The sequence below is a fragment of the Larimichthys crocea genome, chromosome XXIV (assembly GCF_000972845.2).
Source record: "Larimichthys crocea isolate SSNF chromosome XXIV, L_crocea_2.0, whole genome shotgun sequence".
NCBI lineage: Eukaryota > Metazoa > Chordata > Actinopteri > Sciaenidae > Larimichthys > Larimichthys crocea.
In genome coordinates this window covers 143,862-163,195 of record NC_040034.1, presented here as the reverse complement: position 1 = coordinate 163,195, position 19,334 = coordinate 143,862, and the positions used below count along the sequence as shown (strand labels likewise).

The following is a 19,334-nucleotide window of genomic DNA, read 5'->3' as shown; positions in this document are numbered from 1 at the left end:
GTGTCTGAGATCTGGGATAAGGAGGAGGAGGGTGGGGGTCTGTCCGGGGGGGTTGGAAGGTTGTGTGGCTTCACCGTCACCAAATGACAACACACACACACACACACACACACACAGACACACACAGACACACACACACACACACAGTTACATCACTTCCTCCAGTGTGCATGTGCGACTAACTCAGCCATCATCACCAACACTTTACACACACGTCACACACCAGCACACACACACACACACACACACACACACACACACACACACACACACACACACACTCTCAGGACTCAGATGGCAAACAGAGAGAGAGAGAAAGAGAGAGAGAGAGAGAGAGAGGAGGGAAGGGGAGTGGGTGGTAATAAGAGCAAAGATATAGAACATTTAGTATTGAGATCCTCTCTATGTTGGATTTGACCACGTGGATCGAAGTGCGACACCGAAAGAAGAGTTTGGGGGGTGGGGGAGGCTGTACAGAGAGTCACGCCGCTCTGTGCTGCTGATCGGAACCAAACGACTGTACATCTGTGTAACAGAGAGAGAGGAGGAGGGGGGAGGTGAAAACTGTGACGGCAGCCGGGTCGCCATCACCGCTAACAAGAGCTAAGCCCAACGGGCTGGGAAAAAAAGAAGGAGGAGGAAGGAGCGAGACGGAGCTCCGGACAAGATTCTGGAGAATATTCTGGATCCTTCGGCCCGCCTGAAAGGACAGAACCGATCCTCGCTTCACGCTTTTTTCCCCAGGTGAGATCCAAACTTCCTTCCATCCATCCATCCGTCCGTCCGTCCGTCGTGTCTTATAGAAAGAAAAGTACTTCAACAATGTTTTTTTTTCTTCTTCTTCTTCTTCTTCTTCTTAAGAGTTTGATTGGCAGGTTATGTGGGTTTAGACTCCCCAAACACCCCCTCCCTCCCCTCCCTCCCCCCTTGTGTTTACTCCTGAAGTTGTTCCTGATCTTTTGCCTCGTCCCAGATCAGAACATGGGCATGGTGAAACCCTGGAACGATGGAGAGGAGAGCGACGGTCAGACAATATTAAAGAGAAAAAAATATCTCGGCATTGCAACAGTGCTTTTAAAAGAAATTACAACTAGAGGGCGCCAAAGTCGAAAGCTGACGTGAAGTCTAGTACTGTGTGTAATCTGAAATGTTGGATTCATACATTGGGAACAATTTCCCGATAAGATAAGATAGATTTTATTGAACCCAGACTGGGGAAATTCACTTGTTACAGCGACTCACGATATACAAGATGGACTGAAGAAGACTGGCTGATCGTTTCAGCTCAAGTTCACTTACCGACTCGTCCTCGATCATCGCTGCGGAGTCGAAGAAGTCCGGTCTTAATTCCGCTCTTTCGCGTCTATTCCTCGATGGCGGCTGCGAGGGACGAGATGAAGATTAGAACCGATGAACTGACGCAAAGATTCTTGATTTATCTTTTTATTTATGTCATGACTTCAGCAGAGACAAACGGAACGTTTCAAATCCAAACGTCCTGAGAGAGAGAGAGCGGCTTTTACTCACGAGGTCGATCACCATAGTGTCTTCAAACTCCTCGTTCATGTCCTCCAGCTGGCCCCGCGATGACATCATCACGTCCTCAAAGATGGGTTCTGCGTCATCTTCCATCAACCCACGCCTGAGGGGAGACGTCACAAAGAGTAAGACAAGACAATTAGAAGCAGAGAATCCGTCTGTCTGATCTTACGGACTCGTCGTCAGCTGGTGCACACTTACACAGTCTGCCGGACACCCTGATTGCTGCGCGACTTGATGTAGTTCATGCCCGTCCGGTCCTTCCTGTTCACCTCCTCCATCTTCTGTTGTCCGAGCCACGACATCTGCATCTGAGGGCTGAGGACCAGAACAGAGGATCAACAGGTCAGTATGTGTTTGTAGGTGTAGAAGAAGATAAACTACAGATTTTATGCACACTCACTTGTGTACGAAGTCGTTCTCTGATCCGGGTTCTGAGTCCGGGTCGGGCATGTGTTCTGCCGGTCTGTTCTCTCTGAGGACTGTCGAGGTGAGCTGAGGGGTCTGCAGCGCTCCCGGTGTCTGAAGAGTGTCATTACGCAACATCCACGAGCCCTCGACGCTGCTCTCCTCTGAAAACGAGCAAAGTTCAGTCGAATTCAAATAAACAGAGTGGCGCTCGTCTGTGTGTGTTTGCGCGTCCGTCTCCTCACCCTCTATGCGTTTCTTGTGTACCGGCGGCCGTCCCTTCTTGCTGCGGACCGAGCCGGCCTTGCTGCTGGAGCCCGACGTGACAGACATGTGGTCCTCGTCTCCTCCCGTCAGCAGGCTGTTCCTGTAGGAGATCAGCGGCAGCCAGACGTCCTCCCGGCGCTCCGACATCGACTCTGACATGAACTTCTCCAGGTACGAGTGGCTGAGGAAACATCGCGACGGGTTTTTTTAGTGACAGTTTTGCTTTAGAGTAGAAAAATAAAAGACGGTAAAAGGAGTGCTTACACCGTTTTTTTGTCTTGGCGGATTAGTTTGGAGGAGAATTCACTCAGAACCTCCAGGAAGGCGAGGTTGATGGGAGGAAACTCTGGTCCTCGAGTGTTCTGGTACTTAAATGCAAACTCTATTCCATCCCTGATACGAGAGAGAGAGAGACACAGTAAGAGTGAGAAAAACAGAAAGACGAGCGACGGAGACACTAAAAGTGACGTACTAACTTTCTGGACTTGATGGTAGAAAATATTTGAGACAAACTCTTGATGTTGAATTGACTTTTCCGAGCTAATTTGAAAATATAAAAGACTGAACCCAAGTTTAGCGCCATCTAGAGAGCGGATCGCTCATAGTCTCACTTGTGCAGCGTTGCGACGGCCTCTCTGGTCTTGATCTGATCCAGGCCGAAGGTGAGGGCGAAGCGGCGGGCCAGCTCCTTGATGCCGCTGACGTGAGATGACGTTCGGTCCAGGTTGGGTCCCTGGTCCTGCAGGAGCTCGTTGAACAGCTGCAAACACACACACACACAGGTTGACAAATAGGGAGCCGCGCATTGTCCACCTGTTGTCATGTTGTCTCCGTCGACGTCTCACCTGCTGCAGACTGAGGATGAGCGTCTTGGCACAGAGGATCTTGTCGGTCTGTCTGGTTTTACTCAGCGTCTCCTTGATGATGTCGCCGTAATCGTTGTAATACTGAGGCAGAGAAACGAGACGGTTAAGATGACACGGTGACTAAAATCTGACGATCTATGTGAACGAGCGCAGAGGAGCAGCCACCTTCATGTAGTGTTTGAAGATGTCGGCTGCGGCAGGCATGTCCACGATGTCGTAGATGATGAGTTTGCAGAAAGCCGCGAGCAGGTTTCTCCTTTTGTGGAGAGCCTCGATCTTGTTGGCCTCGTCCTCCTCGTCTCCCTCTAGAGGCGGAGGAACATACGGAATGAATGGATGAGCAAGTAGCTGATCGCATTCTTGTCAAACCTTCTTCTTCTCTGCCCTTACCCATGCTCTGACTCTCGTCGTCCTGGTCGATGAAGACGTGGTCCAGGACGAAGTTGAGCAGCTCGTTCTGCAGAGTGCTGTCTGGGTTGAAGACCAGCGGCTGGAGGCCCTCCCTGCCGCCGGACGTCAGCTGGTGACTGAAGATCATCAGCAGGTCGCAGAGAAGCATGAACGCCTGAGCAGGACGCACAGATGAGGAGAGAAAAACATGTTTTACCACAAAACTAAAGACTTCTTGAGATGACGGTTTCTAATTTTAACTTATCTGTCTGTTTATCACTTCTAAGAGAAAGTAGAAGGTGTGAGCGGGTCATATCGGGCGTGTTCTCACCTGTTCTTTGACCGGTGTGTTGACGTTGGACAGGCACTGCTGGCACACAGCCAGGAAAGACTTCACCACTCTCCTGAGAGCCAACAGGTCGTCCTACACACACACACACACACACACACACACACACACATTAGCAGAAATCAATATTAAACAGCGGCATCAGTCAGGCTAAATGTCTCGCCTGGCTAACTGCGAAGTAATCGAACTTTAATGATTTTAATAAATCAACTCAATACGCCGAGCTGACGCGGGCGGGATGTGGTAGACTGATCGACTACCGACGATCGAGTTAAAATTCTCGACGCGCTGTCAGCTCAGGTCATTGTATAATATATATAACGCTAAGCATTAGTGTGAGTAGCATCTATTTCTGTACCGCCATGACTCAGATGATTACATAAGAAAGGATGCAAGAACTGCAGGTGTCAATTCTATTTCATACGAACAAGCTGCTCGTTTCGAGCGTAGGACTCACTCACTCTATCTGTAGGACTTTAAGTTTTTTAATAAAAAGATCTGACAGGAAACAATCCATCGATCATCTCAGACATTTTTAAGGAAAAACGGTTTCTTGAATATGAATATATTTTAACATCTTCACTCTCTTCTCTCTATTTTCAGACATTTTAATGCATTTTTGTGTCGTTTTGCAAATAGACGTTACGATTATGGATCAAGTGATTCCCGATTAATAATCTGCAGTGACTAGTGAAGAGTTAAGTGACATTAAATTGGTGCACATGAGGAATCTTTCAGCTGCAGAACTCTTGAACTTGAGCTAAAAAGGACCATCCTTCAGCTTAAAACGCTGTGCTGCAGCGGATCAGAGGTTGAACTGTCCACCACAAAATAACAGCCTTGGGGGATCTGATGCCTGATGCCACTGTGCGGTGCTCAAGTGTTAAATGAGATCGATTGGGGAGGGGTAAGGCCCCTAAATCAAGGAGCTCTCTGCAGAGATACAGATAAGCTCATGTCCCTCCGGCTGAAGACGATAAACCTCGGTGTGTGGTTAAATCTCTGTCAGTCGAGTGAGTGCGGCACCTTGCTGGGAGCCCCCTCTGTGATCTTGACCAGCTGCCAGAGGATGGAGTAGTGGGAGCACTGCAGGGCCTGGACGGCTATCTGCTCCGGCATGGAGCCCTGCTCGATGCCCGCCTTCAGCAGCCGGTAGCAGCTCCCGAATAAATCCCACCGCGTCAAGTCGTGGGCACTGAGACAGGAAACGAGAGGAAAGCACGTCAGTTTTATTTGTCATTATTTTCGGATTATTTTCTGAACGATTGTTGTTAGTTGCAGCTCTAAACAGTAGTAGTCTTACTTGTGGAAGGCTGTGAGTCTCTTGAGAGTAGATAAAACGTTGTAGATATCGTCGTCATCGGCCTCCTCGGCCTGCAGAAAAACAAACGTGTTAGTGCACAAAGACTACGCTCGTATATCTGCCACAACAACAACACAGTCATTTTTTCCCCCCTCGCACCTCCTGCAGCAGCTCCTCGACAGAATGCGCAAAGCGATCCGTCATCTCGTCGATGAGCTGCGAGCGGGCGATGTCCACGCGGTTCATGATGGTGTACTCCTCCGAGCAGAGGATGCTGTAGGTCTTGCTGCAGGCCTCCAGCACGTCTATCTCGATGTGCTTCTCCACCACCAGCCGGATCTGCTTCAGCAAGGCGTCCAGGTGCTTCTCCATGCGCCCGGCACTGTACACGTCCAGGTCAAAGAACTGAGGGATCTGCAGCAGGTTGGCTACCTTCTCCGAGTCCGCCTGGTACTGTGGAGGAAGGAGACGGGAGGAACGGGAGTTAGATGAAGGAAAAAGTGACAAGCAGATACACCCGATGCTTAAAATGGTCGATTACATATTAAGCATTTACCCTGCACACTTCTCCAGAGTGGCGAACATTCAATAACACTTCTCATGACTACAAAACTAACACCACGATCAATTATTTTCGACAGACAGATCAGTCAGCCGGCCCTCTTGTTAATCTGTGTCTGTTGCTGGACCCGTGCAGACTGCAGGCTGGATTTCAGGTCAATCTTACCTTGGACAGAAGCATGGGCAGAGCCATGATGAAGTGCTCTGTCAGTTTGTTCTTGTCGTCTATCTGGGTCTTCCTCTCCTTCGCTGTCAGCACCTGGACAAGCAAGACGCAAAACTTTAGATCGACGTAGAAGTAGGCAAGGCGATGAAACCGCGATTTCGTGTTGGATGGAATATTCTGTCTTCTAAATATGAGCAGGAAAGTTAATCGTGGGTAGGAACATTCTTGGTTTTTAATAATACACTTCACGTAGATGAAACGGACAGGAAGAGAGTCACATTGAGACGCATTACACATACTTAGTCTTTTAAATCACAGGCACGAGCACTGTTGACTTCCTGCAAACCTGTTCTGTAGATAGTATTTTTCTTGAGAAGGCTTTATTCACCTGCTCTCTCATCCCATCTCTTTCAAGTCTCACCTTCAACTGAACTTCTTGAAATGTAATCCAAGGTGAGCACGGTGGAAAAAGCGCCCTCGACCTACCCGTTTGCCGGTGCCTCTGCCGACAGGAGGGTGCGCCTCCGCTGCCTGCCGGATGGTGCACACCATCAGCTCTATGAGAGCGCTCTCCTGTCTGTCTGACAACACTGCAGAGACGGACGGAAGGAGTCAGAGAGAGACGGATACAAAGAGTAGAAGAAGAGAGAACAGGGAGACAAACAGCGAAGGTCAGAAAGAGAGAGAGCGTTTCAAGGAACGGGATTTGATTGCATCATAACCCGAGCTGGTTTTCAGCGGAGATGTTTGATCTGAAGTAGCCTCTTGAGAGAATAAGAACAGTGTGTGTGTGTGTGTGTGTGTCTTACCCTCCTCTCCCTGTACAGGCTCCTCCAGCAGAAGTTCAGTCATACACTCCCAGTCTTTCAGCAGCTCCTGAGAGCTTTCCCACAGCGAGTCCACCAGGTAGGCTGCATGTTCGTGGAGCTACGCACACACAGAAAGTACACAATCAGGTTTCGCAGGCAATTGTGTAAAAACTACAAAGATGGCGACATTTCTCAACAGCAGAGAAAAATCAACAATTTTTTATCCCTTAATAGAAGTCGGGAGTGTCTTCGATGACGTCAACGTGCCAGTTTAAGAGCTTTACCACAACAGTGCATGCAGTACAGTATATACAAGATGTCACGTGTGCATCATATGTAATAACAGTAACTGTGTGTGTGTGTCTGTGAGCGTGTTACCTCGCTCTCCAGGAAGAAGAGCACCAACATGCGGATGAGGTTTCCGTTGGGGCTGCTCCTCCCCCTGCGCTTAGCCAGCGCTTCTTCTGCCTGTGGGTCATGACGACTGAACAACCTGCCAGGCGGGAGAGAGGTCGAGAGGAGAGACAGTGAGAGACGATAAATAAGACATCAGCTAATTGTTTGAAAGCCCTTGTGATGGACTCACTTCCTGTGCAGGAACTCCCCGGCGGCGACTGCGACTGGCCGGTGGGCGGAGTAAACCAGGTGGTACACGTTCTCGCAGTCCTCATTGGACAGGGCGTCTTCACTGCCCCTGCAGCGGATAAATCGAAATGAATCATCTCAAAGATTTAAAAAACATCTGCGTCTCCTCGGGTAGAAAATAAAGGAGGTACAAGAAACGTATGAGAAGTTACTCACTGCAGGATGAGTGTGACCAGTCTGATGGCCTCCACAGCCACGTCGTACTCCTTATCCAGTGTCATAGATACTATGCGGTCCTGTCGAAACAGATCGAATGTGAGAAATGAGAAAAACGCTGAATCTAAGCGTGACTCTGTGCCTTTTACAGTCTCGACGCCGTTACCTTAAAGCGGTTGGTGAAAAGCTCTAACTTGGGGAACAGCTCTCGGTTCGTGTACAGGTTCTGCAGAGCTTTCAGGCACTTCAGACGCACTTCTCCTTGCTGAGAAACGACACGAGACATACAGGTAAAAACCTACAACTCTGTCCTTGTGTAGATCAGTGATGGTGCAAGAAAACATCAACCGGAAACAGTCGGGTGGTGGTGCGGCTGTGTAGTTACCCTGTCGTGTAGTGTCCAGCCAACATATTTCAGGTAACTGTCGTTAAGAAAAGCGTCGCTGTACATCTTCATCCACACTCCGATCTCCTCGATGCAGATGGCTCGGATTTCAGCGATGGCATCCCTAGAAAATGAAGAATTATCACGATTATTATGAATATCATGAGACAAAGCTGCTAGGACAGACGACACTTGACAAAAATAGGCCGTGTCTGACTGTTTGAGGTCCCTATTATCATATATAACATCAACATCATGCAGCACAAAGTGTACCTGTAGCGATGCACAAAGATTCCCTTGAAGATGGAGTTCATCATATTCTCGATTTCGTCTTGGTTTTCCTGAAGCTGCAAAGAGAAAAACACAGAATTGTTTAGGCGTCTGCGGACGCGGACGTCTTGATCTATAACGCAGCAGTTCGGTGGCCGACCTCCTTCCTCTTCTGTAGCAGCAGTTCCAGCTTCTCGTTGGCCCGTTTGCCGGCGATCTTGTTCCTCTCGGCCTCGTACTGTCTCTGGGTGTTGTCCTGGTGAATGCTCAGGTTCAGCGCCACGTTCACCAGCGCCGTCATCAGCTTCATCGCTAAATGCACAGAACAAGTCTTGGTGATAAATACACAGCGAGAAAATATGATATATCAAACTTATGAAGGCGCTTTATTGTCTCTGCAGACAACTTCTTTTATCAGCGATGAACTCATTTATTTATTGTCATCATCAGCCGCTTATAAGATGCATTGCTCCCAAAGCGACATCAGTGCCCACTTAATTACTGCTCGGTGTCGTGCTGTACAAATAAATTTATTATTGTTCGCGGGCGCTCCTGAAGCTCGGCGTCGTTACCTGCTAACGTGGAGGTGTGTCTGAAGGCTCGCACTTGGGAGTCGGACAGCCCGGTGAGGAGGGAGATCACCGTGTCCATCATGTACTCGTCGTAGATGATGCTGTACTGACACTGTCGGATCAGGACGCTGATGAACTCGCAGAAGTTGTAGCGGAACTTCTTCCACATGGGGCCCGGCATGGTGAGAGGATAATCCCCGCTGTCCTGTTGACACACACACGCAGATTTCATTATCGTCTATCAGAGTCATCTGTGCTCTGAAGTGTTCGTGAGGTGCAGGTACTGAAGGTGAACAGATGGTCCCCATCGTTCACCTCGCGGCCTGACAGCAGTCCAACTCGATGACCTTTAAGGTCGACTGTTCATAACAGGGTTACGGTTATAATTCACAAGTGGCCACATGAAAGTTTTCTCTTCAGGCAGTTGGATCATTTACTGCTATTAAATAATTAGTCGTCATAGCAGCGACGCAGATGTGTGTATGCTCGGGGGATTGTTCGCAGCACTTTTGCTCATTCGGGCTCAGCTTGTTATGATTTTCTGCTTGAGGAAACATTTGTTACCAATGAAGGAGAACCAGAAAGCCTTTCATCTGTTAGTTACAAAGACTGTGTGATATGGTGAGGAGCTGGTTTCAAAAACAGAAAAAGGTAAAACTGAAAACTGATGTCGAAGGTCAGACTTACATTTTTTAAATTGCACCATTTTTCCTGCATAATATCCAACTTATATATATAAAAAACAAACAGTTTCGAGCTGTCGACAGAGACGTGATCGTATCAAATCCATCCGAAGCCTTCGTTATCCTGCTGGGGATCATTTCTGCACACACTGTGCACACACAGCCTCGACACCACTACACAATTAAACAAGTTGAACACTGATATGTCACCTCGTCAAACTCTTCGGTCATCTTGCGGATGATCTCCGCGTTCTGCATGTTCCTGAACATCTCGATTCTCACCGTGCCTGGTCACAGAACAAAACAAAACAAAAAGATTTATTCCGTGATTTATTAACACGTGTACAACACTGATGTCACTCAGCTGCAGCGGTCCTTACCTTTGCACCCCGAGCACTGGATGAAAAAATTAATGAGGTCCAGCAACGCCAAGTCTCTGTCCTGTTTGTACGACTCGATCCACTCGTCCACCACAGACTGTACACACACACACAATCACGACAGTGAGATTTTTAAATCTACCAGAGTCAGACTTGGATAATTAATGCATATATACATATATTTTACAACCACATTCACCCACCTGCATGGCACTCTTGCCCAGTTTGACCACTTCAAACAGAGTGACGGGGTCTCCGCCGTCTCCATTATGTTGAGCCACGCCGTTGGCCTTCCCTCGCCCTCTTGCTATGCCCACAGACTTGTCCGTCGGTGACTTCCGAGGCTTCTTATTGGACGCCTGTGGGGACGTAAGGAAACAAAGAAACATATACACACATTTGAGTGCACACACACACACACACACAGTGGAGGTTATAAGGGCATGCCATGCCTGCACACACTCAAATGATCAAAAACAACCACACGCACAAAAAACAGATCAAGTCTGATTGTGATTTAACTCAGACTCATACCGGAGGTTGTTTTCCAGGCCTCCCTCTCTTCTTCTTGCCTTTCACCTCTGGATCTTCCATCTCGCTCATGCTCATACTTAAACCCACGGCGTCCGTCGCCCCAGACTCATTGGACGAGTCCCTGAGAGAACAAAAGACGTGACTCGTTCGAAAGCCTTCACACAAAAAGGGAAACTATAGGGATGAAAAGCAAACCGCACTACTTGTTTTAGTGAAGTATCGCCATTACACGGGATCACGTGTTTATGCAGACACAGATGTGAGTCAGTCACAAGGTTTAGATAAAAGTTTCATCAAAAGCTTTTGCAATTTTCTCTCTCTCTCCGCAATCTGTGTGTTTGACTCACTGCAGGACGGGGAGCTCCGAGGTGATCATCCTGGTTAGTGTGGGTGGTGGCGGCGGCGGCGGCGATGATGGGGTGTGTAACTCTGTCTTATGTGTGTCTTCAGGACTGAGTGTGTTTCAGGTCCAAAAGATTGGAGGCGCAGGAGACCGGTTTCGGTTGGGAGGAGGGGAGGGTGCAGCGAGGAGAGGCTCCAGGACGGACTGCACTCGACTTGCGGGCTCTTAACTCTCTTCAGCTCCTGGAAAACACACATTAAAAACATACATTTGCAACATAAATGATACGTATGCTCTGTATAGTTCAAACTTCACTCAGATGTTAAAGGGGTCAAGCTTTAAATGAGGTAATGAAGTGGCGGATGATTTATTAAAATACAACTGAGAGTAGATATGCTAAGTGGTTTTTAAAAATGAGCTGACAGTTTTATGATGTGTGAGGGCCTCGGTGTCCAAAGTGTCATAACTGTAAAATGTCACTGAGCAGCAGACGGAGACGGTTCAATCAGGCCGTGGAGGTGGAAACGGGGAGAGGAGGACACCAACTGGACGCTTTGAGAACTACGACAGCAAAATATTGTGGGGCCGTGCAGTGAGGATTTACACAGGAGGGCTGCTGTTTTTAAAAAAACAATCCCAGAAACAGTGCATGAACTAAATAAGCTTCTTTTATTAAAATAAAGAGTGAGATGAGCTTCAAGTGAGACGCTGAGTGACATTTTAAACTTTGTCAAAGTCGAATCAAAGCTTTACTCTCAGGTTAAAAAGTGAAACACAGTCTTGTGTTGTTTTGTTAGACAAAAGCTAAATAAATATGATTATTATTACTATTTTTAGAGAGTTGTGAACATTCCCGGGTGCCTTAAATAACCCAAACTCAGTGAAACGACCCCCGAGGTGCCTCGCAGCCGGAGCTAAGAGTTGGTTGAGGGGGTGAATCATCATTCTGGAGACTGACAGCTGAGTTAATTATCACATCAGTTAGTGACCCGTTCATATGCTAATGAGGGCAAAGAGCAGAGGAGGAGCAGTGCCGTTCTTAACCACACGGGGCAGTACGATCCACAAAGTCCTCGGTCCAAAGTCTGTCTCCAAACTGCTTAATTGAGTTTGAACCGGGAGAAGCAGCCTCTGGGAAAAAATCACTTAACGCTCATTTGACTCGCACCTCGGTTCAGGTCCGGCTCCGGCTCACCTGAGACGTGTTTTTAAAGGTGTATTTTCCCCAGAGTGTGTGTGAGTGTATGCGTGTGTGTTTGAAAGTAGGTCTGGGCAACAGTAGGGGGCAGGCTAAGAGAGTGTGTATTTAAATACAGGCTTTCACACAGTGTTTGTGCTGAGGCAGGAGAGCCCCCTGTATCACCACGGTGAACTACACACACACACACGCACACACACACACACACACACACACACACACACACAGTCATCTGTCTACCAAGCTGTCATATGAGCAACACTGTGAGGAAGAGACTCGTCGGGGATTTCACTCACTACGACCGCAGAGTCTGCATTCAAAGTCTCGTTTGGTTGTGATCATATTTAATATTTAATAAAATCTGAAGTTTGTTCAAACTTTTCTGCAGGCTGGGATCCGACCTGAGCTTCTCATCGATCTCGGTGCTTTGATATTCCTGCTGCACGTATTAAAACCTGCAAAACAATAAGAGACGGCCAACTCTGCTGATACGGCTGCACGTATAAACGGTGAGGGTGTGTGTGTGTGTGTGTGTGTGAAAACTGCAAGGACAAGAATGCATTGCCCTTTAAATCTTTAAATGTTTCACCTGAAGATGATTTTTCTGCACACACACACACATGCCCTTTGTCAGCGTTCCAGAGAGATTTGCTGCAAGATGCCGCGAGTTTGAAGTGAATAAAACAGAAGAAGTGGAATAAATAAAAAAGAAATCCTGGAGAGTCACACAGCATGTATGTAAACAGGTGATTAAAGCATTTAATACCTCTTTAAAAGGACAGTATGAATGAATTAAAACACCTAACTTGTTACTAAAACATTTAACGCTGCTATAGACTATCGGCTGCTCTCACTTCTCAACGTTTCTAACGCTGAATTTAAGGATTAAAATGTGATATTTACAATAATTTAGATGCCATATATTCCACCTGCACACATGAGTAAACAAAAATAACACCCCTGCAATAAGAAGAGCAGTTTTTGCAGCATGCACGGTGAACACTGTGAGCCTCATTCCCTTGTTTTAGCTGCTTTGTGCTTTTCAAGGTCTACCCACTTAAAGGAAGGCCAGAGGCACAGACACAGCTCCGACAAACTCCCAGGGAAGATGAACAACGTGGAGACGACAAACTCTAAAGGATCCCTGCTGTGGAGAAAGCCGGAAGAGAATCTGGCTGCGACTGACACGACAACGACCGAAGACGCCGGCGTAAACGAATCATCGCCTCGTTCGGCGTCGTCTAATCAACGCGAGTGATTCAATTTGCGGATTGATCCTGCTTGAGACGCTTGACACGTCGCTGAGAGTAATCGAGATGTAGATACGAGAAACAGCGGAAAAGTGATATTTAACGTCCAGTCGCGGACGCTTTGGGACTAATTAATGATTCGTCGTCACAAGATGTAGAAAAGTGACTAAGTATAAGTTGTGCAGCTTCAGAACAGCAGAGGAGGGGGCTGCTCTTATTATGTCACTTCACCTCTGTCCCACCTGCTGGAGAAGTCACCTCCACCTCATCGCTCTATCTCTGCTTACATGCCTCTGAGCACCTTTCATCATTAGATTAGAGAAGCCGACTTCACTTCACTTCAGTCATCACATCGTGTTATTTTCTTGAGCTACACAGAATTAGAGGAACAGGAAAAGGGTGTGTGTGTGTGTGGAGCCTGCCCGACTCATTATCGACCAACAACTAAATAATTCTCGATGCACACGTTGGCTTTTCTCATTTTCTCGACACGCTCTCGATGCACACGTTGGCTTTTCTCATTTTCTCGACACGCTGGCACTCTCTGGCTTTCTCACAGCCGCGCACACACACACACACACACACACACACAGATTGTAGCAGCTTCAACAGGAGGCTGTGAATAATTTGAAGTGAGTCTCCTGAACTGTTTTAGGAGGACAGGACAGAAGCTGGCGGTTGGATTTACTCTGCACCTCTCTCGTCTTTTCTTTTTTATGTTTATTGAAGTTATAAATTAGACAAAGAGTTTCCTATTCACTCAGTTTAGTATATTTTGTGAACAGAAACTGAGCTTGTTGAGGTTAAGCAAGCTGAGAGAGAAAATTTTCATTTATTTTTTAGTCTAGAAGTCCAAAACCCCAAAAAATCACCAAGAAGAAGATGATTTTTTTACATTTCAGCCTTAACTTTAACTCTAAAGTAGTTACCTCGCATGTTGTTCTGCAGTGTGGAAGATTTACGGGGATTTATTTACAGAATATTTTGTTTTATTTGTGTATAATCACCTGATAATAATGTTTTTGTTGCCTCAGCATGAAGCTGTGGGTCTTCTTGTTTGAACACTTGCTCTAGATAATGTTGTTAACATTTAGTGTGAGGCGATGAGGTTGCAACTACGCCTCTAGGTGGCACTGAATCCTCCAACACGCCGGTACGAAGCGTAAACCTCTAAAGCGTCCTGTCATATTGAAACGGCTCAGTTTGGATGCCTTTGCATTAAAGAAAGAAATAATACAAGCGGACTATTTACATGTACCAGCACAGGACGGGGTTAATGTTCTTACTGAGCAGCGTATAAACAAAGTCGCTGGAGTTTCACTCTGGCAGTCGGGGTGCGGACAGTCGTAGCGGCTTGGTGGCTGAGATTCCAGGTGGTGTGTGTGACAGACTATATTTGTGTCTGTACATTTTTATCTCCTGTCAACACGGGGTCGGGAGAAGCTCCATAGAAATTTCACCGAAAAGGAATTACAGAATAAAACGTCACGCAGCAGCCGCTTCAAACTGAAGAAACGTTGTCCGATGGATGGGGAACATTAGGAGCTAACAGCCCTGTAAAATGTATCATGGACTTGGCTGTTAAATAACGATGTGTGCAGGTTGTTTTGCTTTGACACAGACCTCTATAACACGGCCAGGCTGACAACTGGAAAGCAGAAGCGGCACATGTTTTCGCTGGGCGTCAAAGAAGAAGCACAAACTTTTAAAGCGTCGTCTCTGTGCTGACGCACAAAACTTTTATGGCACTTTACGAGTGGTGAGAAATCCAGCGAGTCATGAGATATTCAGCAGGTAACTGCAGCCACTCGTGCACATTTAAATAGACGCACGGGGAGGGGAGGGGAGGTTGTAAGTGCCAGTGTTCAGAAGCACTAAAACAAACCCTCGTGTTAACTATCTCCGGTCTGCGGAGTCACTTTATCCTCCGTGTGTGTGTGTGTGTGTGTCTACTTTAGAGAGAGCGCAGAGACGGAGAGAGACAACGAGCATCTGAGAACCACTTAACATGCATGACATGTTCTCCAGGAGGCAGGCCGGCGTTGCTACAGCAACCGGCGTTGGGTCATAAAGCCCGGCGGTGACGGCATATTTGATTGGCTGAGTGAAGACGGGACCCACAGAGAGAGAGAGAGAACAGAACAGAACGGGACGGGTTACAGATCCAATCAGCGCTCCATGACTTGCAGACTCTTGCGGGACTTCTCCAGAGCACAAAGTTATTTCCACATTAGTTTCTCATCATTCCACACGCATTCATCACACGGCCGGCTACACTTAAGCCTGTCGTCTCTTCTTCTGCTTCTACAGCTTCGCCACACTGACTTTGTAATGAAGTGAAGTGTGTGTGTCGTTTCCAAACACCGTGTCCATTGTACGCCTTTGTTCTTTGCACCGTGTCACTTTGGGCTCTGGGTCAGCGGAGCAAGCGGGAAATTAATGTGGAAGTGCAAAAAAACTGCAAAATCCTCGAGCATCCACTTGAGGTTGGCTCCAAAAGTGAGTCCCCCCCTGTATTAAGAGCAGAAATAAACAGCAACCAGGTTCTGGTCCTGATTCCTGCGTTCGTGACAACTGTACGGGGTGTGATTTCTTTTAACGAAATGATATTAACGCTTAAATTAACAGCGTGACCGCTGATTGACAGGTAAGCGCCGTTACAGATAGTTTATTAGAGCACCCGGGCGTCATTCAGCCCACTTTTAATCCACGTCTTTGCCCACGGGCGGCGGAAGAAGCAGCACATCCGACGTGATGCATGTTTACGGCTTCGAAACTGCGCTGCAGAAACCTACAGGTGGCGTCACTCGTGCTGTATCCGCTCTTTATGCCGTCATTGGTCGGGGGAGGAGTACGTAGCACTGGATTATATTTTATGAAGCGATTCCTGACGGATTGAAATATTTATTGTTATTAAAGTGAGTTAAACTCTTTGATAGCTGGATGCCCGGACTGGGAGCTGGTAGCTGGTTGGTATTGAACCATCGGGAGGATGGAAGGTTAGCCAGTGGGCAATGTAACCAGCCTCTCTGGATATATATATATATAAATAACGGAGGCTAAGAGACTTAGAAGACGTTGATGGAGGAAGCCAAGAAAAGAAGAGTGACCAAGCAAAGAGGACGCCAGACTCTCAGATTGGTTTTCAGTCGTCGGTGTGAGTTTCACTGAATATAAAAAAGGGGGCAGGAGTTTAAGTTTCACCTTCCCGTGGAGTTATATCGGCCGCTGACGAGAGTTTGAGGAGAAAGCATGACGCTGCTTTAACGTGACCCCGCCTGAACACGACGTGACACAAACCCACATTCACGGCACGTTATCACTCAGCATAAAGAGTGTGTGTCATGAACCGCTGCTCAGACTGAGCTTTTTCTGTGTTGTACTTCATTGTCTCCCCTGCTAACCTGAAACAATACGCCCCCGACAATGCAGCTCCTTTACAATGCAGCCTGTTAAAAAACAAAACAAATGCAGCCCCCTCGTTCATTACGACGTAGTAGAGGATTCTGGTTTTTCCAAGTCGAACAGAACCAGGCTCACCTTTGCCACGACCATTTACCATTTGAATATTTACTCTGTTCATCTTGTGACTGCCGTGACAAGATAATAAAGTAATAACAGAACCCTTGAGCCTTAAAACTAATGGATCTATTACTCAAGTCGACCAAATCCCCTCAACAAAAATCCCCTCTTTGGGTTTCTTTATTGCTGGTTCTGTTTCCTGAATGACTTTTTCAATGGCTCCTTTAATGAACTCAATAGCTCGGCTGAAAGAGAAAAGGCTTTTCAAAGTGCACACAAAAACACTCGGGGGCTCGGGAACAGTTACTTTAGTGACGCTGCGTGTGTCACCGCACGTAAACAAACAGGATTAGTAGCAGCTACGCAAAGCGGAGGGAGGTGTTATCACTGAGGGTAAATAACAGGTGTAATAAATGCATGACGGGACATGACGCGAGCAGCCGGCGATGCCGAGTCAAAGTTAAATAGTGCCAGAGGGCTCGTATGAAACGCATCCGACAGTGAGAGCGCCTCTCACCACGGCTAATGACTTTCATGGTCACTTCACACCCTTCAGCTGTGAAAGAGAGTTTTCTTTTAAATACATAAGACGACAGAAATAGCATCTGTATTTATCATTTCTCGCCTTTTCAAACGCCGCTCCTGTTTCAAGGTGAAAATGACACAGTTCACCTCATCGCACGGATACCAATTATCAAAATGACACTTTGCACGACGCGTGTAACGGCTCTGTACTACAACTTATTATTATTAAGATGATGATGTGTCATTTCGCTGATTCCTCCCCAAAAGAAAACCTCGCTCCCTCTTTCTGCAGGGAGATCAGAGAGCGCGGGGTCAATCTTATTACAGTGCCACTGCGAGCTGGTAATGATTCAGCAGCCAGCAGTCGCGGGGAGGCTCAGCACTTTAAATGCCTTCATGCAAATGTTTCAATATTGCAAATATCGCGTGGTGACGTGCACATCGAGTCACATTTACAGTTACAGGTGAAAAACAATGAGGTTGCGATTGCAGACACACACGTGCACACCTTCCCGCCGTCCTGTTCCCCGCGGGCCTATTCTTCTGACAACTCTAACCTGCACTGCATCTGCTATAATTGGCCATTATCTCTAGAGATGGAGTGCGGTGAGCCCCTGTTTCCAATACTGTGGGCTGTAATTGTGCAGCGGTTGAGAGGGAACAACTCAAGACTGGATTTGCCCATTAATAACATCAGGGAGGCGGAAAAAAAGGGACACAGGACTTAAGAAAAGGTGCTATTTCTGGCTCTGCAGTCAATAGTTTAAGATGTGAGGTGTGTAAAGCTGAGAGGAATATGTTAATTTATAAAAAAAACAATGAATATTAGAGATATTAGAGAGTAACCCAGACAAAATGGAGTTGAAGGGCCAAACACAGAAGAACGGTTACCAGCTGTTTGCAAGTCGACCTGTTAATTGTCATGTAAATGAAGCCACGATACATGATTAGCCTGTTTTTACAGGGTCGGTGTGGCCTCAGGTGAGCTGGCTCGCAGCCGGTGAAAGCACAAAGAGATTCGAGCTCCACGAGTGTCGACGAGGATTCCCAACAAACTCGTTAGAAATGCAGGAAACTAAACGGAAACAGCGTAGGAACTTTACACTGAAGAATCACTAACACGAGATCATGTGTGCTTTTTGTATTCTTAACTTAAACAAGCAGGATTCCCTAAAAAAATGAAATGTATCCAGGGAACGATGCAGGAATGAGATATGAAAATGATCATTGTGGTTCCTGCACGGCCCGTTTCAGAACAATTTAGCTCAACGGCGACATCTCTAAGAGTCTTCGAGGAAAGGTCCATTTCTTTATGGAGTGTTATTACCTGTTATTAACTGTCACAGAGAGGCACCACATTTTTATTCCATCTGGGCCACATGGAGAAAGTGCTGACTGTCTTATGATTTATTCATTTGAATTCACCAGATACTTGGGCAGTAAAGTCACACACGGAGAACACATCTGACTGCCCGGGGGAAGTGAGAAGGTTCGAATCTTTTGTGAGTGTTTGAAAAAAGGTTTTGAGCATCAGTGCAACTCAGGTGTGCTCCTGTTTAACCCTTTCATTCATTAAAGGTTTTTCTTAGTGAGAGAAAGGAGCTGCCTGTGTGGAGAACAGGAAGCGGTGGCACTGATGCATAGTGAGGTTGGCACAGTATCTGAATTTTAAACTTCAAATTCAATACTAATATATATAAAAAAAAATATATATACAATTTTATAACCACTGCAAAGAGAAAAACAAGCCCTGAAAAGCTACTGAACACATGTATGTATGGAACATTGTAATATTATTATTACTTTTTAATCTTGCCCGTTGCTTCATCTGTGCAGCCTCGGGAGGAAAACCTGATTGTAAAATGTGAACATTTTAAAATATGGAATAAAACTTGTGCGTGAAACCAACAACACTAACATGCTTTTGCCGTAATATTAGAAAAGGTTACGCTGTAATCATTACGGTAAAAACAGCTGCCAGTTTTCTACCATAAAAACTTTTTTTACAGTATATGGTACTTTCTATTTTAAGACAGTATCATACTATGTTTACAATGTTTCAGCATGTTGCTGGTGTTTCCACCCTTACTTAATACAATTAATATTATAAAATCAATAATTTTACAGACTAGCACTTCTCCTCCGTGACGGATGAGTGTGATGTCATTATTTTTGCAGCAGAAAAACACGCCGGCGTCAACGAGGGGGACTGA

The 19,334-nt window shown here is 46.6% G+C and overlaps 1 protein-coding gene across 1 annotated transcript in view; it reads right to left on the bottom strand.

Moving 5' to 3' along the window:
- Positions 1 to 285: 285 nt before the first annotated feature.
- The window catches only part of stag1a (STAG1 cohesin complex component a), a 35,776-nt gene continuing 16,727 nt past the window's right edge, over positions 286 to 19,334 (bottom strand). Inside the window, exons 2-32 of the mRNA XM_027274839.1 lie at positions 10,631 to 10,868; positions 10,284 to 10,404; positions 9,953 to 10,108; positions 9,750 to 9,846; positions 9,580 to 9,656; positions 8,687 to 8,891; positions 8,275 to 8,426; positions 8,118 to 8,191; positions 7,845 to 7,968; positions 7,626 to 7,724; positions 7,460 to 7,539; positions 7,245 to 7,352; positions 7,037 to 7,151; positions 6,659 to 6,776; positions 6,336 to 6,439; positions 5,850 to 5,942; positions 5,282 to 5,575; positions 5,123 to 5,193; positions 4,846 to 5,014; positions 3,802 to 3,894; positions 3,471 to 3,645; positions 3,246 to 3,385; positions 3,060 to 3,161; positions 2,826 to 2,974; positions 2,479 to 2,607; positions 2,193 to 2,395; positions 1,943 to 2,111; positions 1,741 to 1,857; positions 1,528 to 1,642; positions 1,300 to 1,380; positions 286 to 998 (exon numbers count right to left, since the gene is read on the bottom strand). Coding sequence (XP_027130640.1) covers positions 975 to 998; positions 1,300 to 1,380; positions 1,528 to 1,642; positions 1,741 to 1,857; positions 1,943 to 2,111; positions 2,193 to 2,395; positions 2,479 to 2,607; positions 2,826 to 2,974; positions 3,060 to 3,161; positions 3,246 to 3,385; positions 3,471 to 3,645; positions 3,802 to 3,894; positions 4,846 to 5,014; positions 5,123 to 5,193; positions 5,282 to 5,575; positions 5,850 to 5,942; positions 6,336 to 6,439; positions 6,659 to 6,776; positions 7,037 to 7,151; positions 7,245 to 7,352; positions 7,460 to 7,539; positions 7,626 to 7,724; positions 7,845 to 7,968; positions 8,118 to 8,191; positions 8,275 to 8,426; positions 8,687 to 8,891; positions 9,580 to 9,656; positions 9,750 to 9,846; positions 9,953 to 10,108; positions 10,284 to 10,404; positions 10,631 to 10,659 — 3,783 coding nt within the window. The 5' untranslated portion in view covers positions 10,660 to 10,868 and the 3' untranslated portion in view covers positions 286 to 974. The remainder of the gene's footprint in view (positions 999 to 1,299; positions 1,381 to 1,527; positions 1,643 to 1,740; positions 1,858 to 1,942; positions 2,112 to 2,192; positions 2,396 to 2,478; positions 2,608 to 2,825; positions 2,975 to 3,059; positions 3,162 to 3,245; positions 3,386 to 3,470; positions 3,646 to 3,801; positions 3,895 to 4,845; positions 5,015 to 5,122; positions 5,194 to 5,281; positions 5,576 to 5,849; positions 5,943 to 6,335; positions 6,440 to 6,658; positions 6,777 to 7,036; positions 7,152 to 7,244; positions 7,353 to 7,459; positions 7,540 to 7,625; positions 7,725 to 7,844; positions 7,969 to 8,117; positions 8,192 to 8,274; positions 8,427 to 8,686; positions 8,892 to 9,579; positions 9,657 to 9,749; positions 9,847 to 9,952; positions 10,109 to 10,283; positions 10,405 to 10,630; positions 10,869 to 19,334) is intronic.